The sequence below is a fragment of the Neodiprion fabricii genome, chromosome 7 (genome assembly GCF_021155785.1).
Source record: "Neodiprion fabricii isolate iyNeoFabr1 chromosome 7, iyNeoFabr1.1, whole genome shotgun sequence".
In the NCBI taxonomy this organism is placed as follows: domain Eukaryota; kingdom Metazoa; phylum Arthropoda; class Insecta; order Hymenoptera; family Diprionidae; genus Neodiprion; species Neodiprion fabricii.
The window spans coordinates 12,544,034-12,551,537 of record NC_060245.1 but is presented as its reverse complement, the minus strand read 5'-3'; the positions used below and the strand labels follow the sequence as shown (position 1 = coordinate 12,551,537).

Below are 7,504 nucleotides of genomic sequence, written 5' to 3'. Positions count from 1 at the left end.
CAAGAGGATAACCAAAAAGCTAATGAAATACTCAACAATACCAATACGTATAAAAAATGTACGGATATGACCAAGATAATTGAAGAACAAACTAACGATATAATTAATAACATAGCAAAAAAGGGGGGGATATGTGACTATACATGTAGAATGCTTAAAACACATAACGCATTGCCACCAAAAATATATTTTAAACCTAAGGTGCACAAAAAAGATCATCTTCTCAGACCGATTGTGTCAAACATAAACTCACTCACATATAAAATATCTAAAGTATGCCCAAGAATCCCATACCATATTTTAGGTAAAACTGAATACCACGTTAAAGATTCGTGGTCTTTTACGAAAGAAATAAGAGGAATTAACATCTGCAAAGATCATTCTCTTTTATCGTTAGACGTAACATCTTCATATACAAATATTCCAACCAACCTAGTTATAGCCTCTATTAACAAAACTGGGCACATATATCAAAGCATACGGCTATTCCAAAAATTGAATTCATAAAAGCTGTGGATACATGTTTAAACTCCACATTTTTTGCACACGAGAATAGTTTCTATAAGCAAATATACCGTGTAGCCATGGGGTCACCTATCAGTCCGGTTGCAGCTAATTTGGTCATGGAAACCCTTGAACAGTCGGTCATAAACTCACTACCCTTTAAATTATCTTTTTACAAGGGGTACGTAGATGACATAATTACATGCGTACACAACGATAACATTCAACAACTAGTGGACGCGTTCAATTTATTTCATCCACGCATCAATTTCACACATGAGTAGAAGAAAACAAGATAATCAGTTTTCTTGATATGTGGGTAATTAATCATAAGGGAATTTTACAAACGGATTAGTACCAAAAACAAACTTGGTCTGTTAGGTATATAAATTTTTACTCACACCATCCAACACAATATAAAAAAAGTGTGGCCATAGGTCTACTGAATAGAAGCATTACATTGTCAAACGGGCAGTTTAGAAAAAGAAATTTAAAATTAGTACGGGAAACACTAAAGAAGAATGGCTATCCCAAAAAATTAATTAGACATCCACAAGAACTAAGAATAGATAAACATTATAACAGCTATAATGATGATAATTGTGCAAACAACAATGAAAAATGTATAGGGTCAATTTCCTTTATTGAAGGCTTATCAAAAAACATAAAAAACATACTACGTAAGAAAAACATTAATGTGTCATAAAATCACCAACACTATTAATAATTTATTTACTTGTCTAAAATCAAAAACACCTACGCTAGAACAAACTAATATTATTTATAAAATCAACTGCACAGATTGCAAAAAATGCTACGTAGGCCAATCTTCGCAACATTTGAAAAAAAGGATCGCTAATCATAAATACGATATAAAGACACATGATCCAGACAGATCAACATTAGCGTATCATGCATTGGTTGAAGGGCACAAGTTCAATTTTGAAAATGTTACAATATCAGACAACGAGATAAACTGGCACAAAGAATTATAAAAGAAATGATACACATAACAACAAATGATACAGTAAACAAGAGAACTGACATTGACAATCTAAGTCAGCTTTACACAAATATTTTATAAGTCGCAAAAAACATGTGTAAGATAGGTCACATAAACAAAGTGCTAGTGCAACAATAAACCATCCATACAAATAGAATACATTATATCATTGTTGTTATAATCAACATGGAAGGGGTCAGAATGACAAACAGATAGTCACTTCCTTCTGAAACACCATGTAAGCAACAACCGGTAAACTAACAAGGAAGGTCACCTTACTGTACCCCCACAACCTCGGTCAAAAAAATTACATTTTGTAGTTCACACCAAAGTATAAACCCTCACAAAAAATTAGCGGCCCACTCGCATATTTAAGGGGTGAAATTAATTCTCAAAAATCGATGGTTTTTTCGTTTTTCGCTGATATCTTCGATACAAAAATAGATACGGCAAAAGTTTAAATAGCAAAGTTGTTCATTTTTTAGTGTTCTACAATAATAAGTAGTTGAAAATTGGAAACAATTTTTTTTATTTTTTTTATTTAAAAAAAAGTGTTTTTTAATACATTTTTCGTCATTTGATCACCGAAAAAGTTCTGATTTCGCCTAAAAATTAAATAAGGTTGACAAATCCGTCAAACGGAATATGTTTACATTTATATATAGGTTTAGTAAATCCACATATGTTGTTCCACCCTTATCGTAAAATACTCATAAATCTTTTACATCAAGTTTAGTTTTGTGCATCCATTTCAGTACAAGCGAATAAGTATCACATGATTTTTTTTTATTTTATATAAAACTTGATATAACATGCATGTCGTTTTTTTATGTACTAGGAACCTTTAATTCATATATTATATAGCTATTAAAATGTCTAGTACTCATGACAGGAAAAAAAGCAGACAATGCACGTATCAGTTTCTTCATTTCGTATTATGGAATGTATTCATTGCAATAATGATACTTCTCAAAGAAGTGTTTGAGACACAAAGGTTTTTTGCACCACGAACATGTTATAACAGCTAAATCACCACAAATGTAACATCGTGGTTCCGAATTATCTCCCAAACCAAACGTCACCGGATTGATGAACTCAGGGGGTGTTTTTTCTATGTACCCACTTTTGTACCATGCATATTTAAGCATATTAATATAACGTGGGGAAGACAGTTGATTGTGAACAAGTGACTGCAGTTTGATGATGTTATTCCTTAAATGCAGATTTATATCGCTACCGGAAAGAATTACTATATCTGAAAAATGCCGAACAAAATTTTTCCATATTCGAAAACCAAACACATCTAATGGTTGTATTTGTCCTGTTGTCCCTTTTGGAATAATTTTTGATACAATTTTTTTGTTAGGAGGAGTTACTGCATCAACTACTTCTGAACAGTGTCCACTCCAGGAGTCGATTAAAAGCGCACTGTTGACGCCAACATTCGGAAAATAGATTTCGGTTAGCCACTGTTTGAAATGATCTGTCGAAAAAACGAAAGAAATATTTAATCTGATTAGGTTCGCAATATTTAATATGCCACAAGAATGTATAATTCAAATAGTTCTTACCTGATGTTAACTTTCCAGATTTCGATGCCGAAACAAAAACGTTTGTGGGTTTGAACAACGTTTTTTCTACGCGTGGGCCAAAGTCACGACCGATTTTTTTTAATACAAGATATAACAATGAAAGTAATTTTCCATCGGCGGATATCGTTGGTTGAATCGTATAAGAATGAGTTGTTGAAGATATCGATTGAACAACGCATTCAATTTTTTTTGATCCTTGGTTTGCAAGAGTACGACCAGAATGCATTTCAAACTGAAATCCACATTGATCTGAATTGTAAACGTTTTCCAGACCAAGGTCGTTGATAACAGATTTAATGTTATTTGTAAACTATTCAGCCGTTTTTTTAAGATTTTTTGAGTCTTCTAAAGTTTTCCGGGTGATAAATTTTGTAATTTTCCGAGACGTAATGCGATGTGCTCTTTTGAACTTATTCACCCATTTTTTTGCCGCTTTGAATCGTGCATCGGAATTCATAAAATTTTTATGTACGGTCAAAGCTCATCGTCGCAAATCAATATCGTGTACTATCTTGCCACATTCAGCTGCTTCAATGAAGCGATTTAAAGTATATTGAGATATCTCATTTAATTTTTCTTCAAAAGTCCCGCCTTTATTGATTTGATGAGCCCAACGCTTTATTGTGTTTTAGAAATCACTTTTTTAAAACGGTGTGCAACTGTACGAATATTTAAATTTTTTGTTTTTCCACTTCTCCAAAACTCCACAGCTTTCTTCTTGTAATCGAATGAACTCTAATCTTAATTTTTTGTACATTGAGAGTCATCTGCCTCATCAGATGAAATTGAATCCCATTCCAATTCACTGTCTTCTATACTTTCAGGCTCATGGTGTTTGAATTGTTTTTAAAATTCCAAGCTTTCGTCTTCTTCAATTTCGATTCTCGTGTATGTGTTTATGTTTTCAATTAAAAACTCTTCAATTGTATCTGCTAATTTCATTTTATTCTCATTCACTGGTGTTTCGGGCAAATTCATCATCATAAAATAAGTCTAAAAAATATTTATGACATTCACGGGATTGATATACATTTTGATAAAAGTTCACAGTATTCAATACGTTCTTAATAATGCACTCCTATAACCAGAAAACTTTAATGAACGGAAACCGTCAATACTAACTTAAATGTGGCAAGAGTCAGTTTATACAGAGCCTCATTATTTACTGATATGACGGTATTAAACATCTCAGATAGGATATCATGAAAAAATAAAACGTATTTCAAACAGTCGACCTCACAGTTTGATTATGATAAGAACATGTAATCAGTCCAAATCTATAAAAAAAATTGCGTTTGAAAAAATAACTTTCGGGTTCCATGACCTCTTGAGACGTAAGAAACAAATGTATATTGATATCATTATATGTGGAGTCGGAACAATTACGGTTTATTATGAAATGATAGAAAAAGATGTGTAAAAAACCCCGTTTTTTTATGAAAATAAAAAACGCAAAAATTCTATATAATTTCCGGCTACATAATATTGCAGAGCACTGAAAAATGAACAACTTTGCTAATTAAACTTTTGCCGCATCTATTTTTGTTTCGAAGTTATCAGCGAAAAACGAAAAAACCATCGATTTTTGAGAATTAATTTCACCCCTTAAATATGCGAGTGAGTCGCTAATTTTTTGTGAGGGTTTATACTTTGGTATGAACTACAAAATATAATTTTTTTGACCCAGGTTGTGGGGGTACAGTAAGGTGACCTTCCTTGTAAGTAATGTCTAAAAATGTGAGTCTGAAATGTTTTATTATCTCATGACAACCTAACATTATTAATTAATTAGAGGCATCTATGTATAATAATTTTAATAGAAAGTGTTTAGTGCTTAATTTATATCTGTGAAAAATTTGTTTTTTCATATATTATATTATATTTTTTGTTATTTATATCAAAAAATTTTTTAAGAAACCTGATCATGGCAGGCGGGGTCCTGCCGAAACATCGTAATGAAGACATCATTATCCATGAATGCATCTTGTCATCACTGACCGTCAAAACCAACGAAAACTTTAATCATACCACCAATACAGTCCTGAACTTCTCACTGATCGAAAACGATAACGATAACGATAACGACAACGAAAACGATAACGATAACGATAACGATAAACATAACAATAACAATAACAATAAAAATAATAATAATAATAATCCGCAATTTCTGTATCCGATTAATAAACATTTTATTTTCTGGAAAACTTTTTTTCATTTCCGGAAAACTTTTTTTCGTTTTCTAAAAACTTTTTTTCATTCGCTGAAAGGTTTTCGCGTGGTAAACGAATAAATATGAATAATTGCTCAATATAATAATACCAAATGAATAATTGTTGAGTATATGAATTCACATTTGAAACTTCAAATCTTTTCAATATCGTATTGATGTTGAAACGCTTCTGCCTGGTGGTAGATCGTCCGAGACATCGAACGAAAATATTTACAACGGTTCTATGCCCTCAGTTCTACCCTATAGCTATTCAATGGCGGTGACAAACCCCCAAGATACGGTGTCGGTCTGCCCAAGTATCAATTACTGCTTGTCATCTTGCCAACTCAGAGACAATTTTTTCTGAACAATGGTGCTGACTTGATGTTTTTTTGCTACGTATTAAGCATTAAGGACAGGCCAACTCTTTGTAGGCCAACAGACAGCGCTCATAATCGTCAAACGTGCTTGTGTTCAACGTTGAATTTTTGACACCCTTGGCACGTTTCATACTTGGATGTAGTGATTGTGTTTCGTTTCATCCTCACCCACGGTGGTAAAGGTGTACAGTTTCGCTCGTAACCTAATGAACTCGGTCATAATTCTTCCGTTGTTCTCATCCTTTATCAGACCCAGACACTTCTCGTTTTTCAGCGGAATACCGTACACGTTGTCTGGAGGATAGTCAGAAGTGTCAAACATTGCGTCGACGTCACGTTTGACGATATCATAGATATTATGCACATTGAATTGATAAATAAAACTGTCGGTGTCGGTGAACATCAATCTAGCTTGTTTGTTCGAAAAGTTGGTTTCAATGTAATTAAAGTAAAAATCGTAGAGAATAATTTTGGATAAATCTAGGATTGCGGCACTATTGCACATAGGCTTAGCGAAGTGAACTTTGAAACGATTGATTTCAATGATAACCATATCCGCGTCAAATATGATGCAGCTGTGAACGTTTGCTCAGGCAATAAGCATTCTTGCTTCACCTCTTTCCACCCATTTTGTGACCAATTTAACATCTTTGCGATTTCGTACATTCTCCTTAGTTTTGCCGAACACCGCGATATTTATGAGTTTTGAAAAGTTTTTCTCAAACTCGGTCCTAGACTGCTTGCGCATGTGTGTATTGAGAGTGATGTAAGGCTCGAGCCATGAAAATCCTAAACTCGAACACTGCTTCAAATTGCTATAGTGCAATATATACTTTGTTTTGGGGTGAAGGGTGGTAACGAGTTTAGCGTTTCAACTACCTGGGGGAGTGAGATGCTCGGGAAAAAAAAGTGAATCGTTATGATCCTCGTAAAGCTCTACAGGATAATCCTAATCCACCTCCAGGATGTAACCGATCGGTGAATCGTCCGGGTGCGTTGATATATCAATGTGATTATGGCCCCACTCGAATGAACCAATCGGTATATGCGCACTCATTGCCGCATCGTATAGGTTGTTCACGTCAAAATAGACGAGATACAATTTCACGTCACTAGGATCATAATCTTTTCCCATAAACCTGTCATTGGCCCGAGCTTGTCGATTACAACATGTGCTACGCAGCCTTGAATGCTCCCTTCAATAAATAACAACATTTCAGGGTCGTCTAAAAGTTGTGAATTTACATAAGTATGCTTGAGCATCGCGTCCAAAGCAAGCGTCCCGGCACTGTGTAGTAGTGCAACGGATCTAAATCATATGTTTTGAAGCAGCTGACTCGGAAATTTTGAAAAATATCGGCAAGCAAAAGAAGATCAGTCTTTAAATATAAATCTAAATAGTCCTCCAATGAATCTAAATGAAATTGCCCCCAAACATTTTTAGTGTGCTTTTAATGGGCGTCTGAAATATTTACCTCGCAGAGGTGCGAATAGAAATGCGTCTTTGCAGGTGATCGCGTTTCATCGAGTTTCCTCCAACAATCGACGTATTCATCGGGAAAAATGCCTTTGCGGGTCATTAAACTAAACTATGTGGCATTATTATGAAATTTACGTGTTATGAGATTGTCGGCATCATTCAAATATGATGAAAGTTTATCGATGCTGCTAGCCGTAGATCGAAACGAATCGACGAATCTCAAGTGCATCATTGTCCCATCAACACGTTTCGTGAAGGATATATATTTTTCCTTATTTGTGGGTAGCAGTGTAATTTTACCGGGGAAAGTTGACGCTAGGGATTTTATTAAAA

The 7,504-nt window shown here is 34.2% G+C and overlaps 1 protein-coding gene across 1 annotated transcript; it reads right to left on the bottom strand.

Annotated features, from left to right (window-relative positions):
- Positions 1-2,375: 2,375 nt before the first annotated feature.
- On the bottom strand, positions 2,376-6,013 carry LOC124187024. The gene is made up of 3 exons (XM_046579268.1): positions 5,825-6,013; positions 3,079-3,331; positions 2,376-2,990 (listed from the first exon to the last, which is right to left on the bottom strand). The coding sequence occupies exons 1-3, from the start codon at positions 6,011-6,013 to the stop codon at positions 2,443-2,445; spliced, it is 990 nt and encodes a 329-aa protein (XP_046435224.1). The 3' UTR covers positions 2,376-2,442.
- Between the last annotated feature and the right edge of the window lie 1,491 nt (positions 6,014-7,504).

Coding starts and splice junctions, on each gene's coding strand:
- LOC124187024 (XM_046579268.1), bottom strand. CDS start 6,013: ATGTTTGACACTTCTGACTATCCTCCAGACAACGTGTACGGTATTCCG. Junction 3,332..5,824: donor AACACAATCACTACATCCAA/GTATGAAACGTG, acceptor TGTGGATTTCAG/TTTGAAATGCATTCTGGTCG. Junction 2,991..3,078: donor ATCTGGAAAGTTAACATCAG/GTAAGAACTATT, acceptor TTTTTTCGACAG/ATCATTTCAAACAGTGGCTA.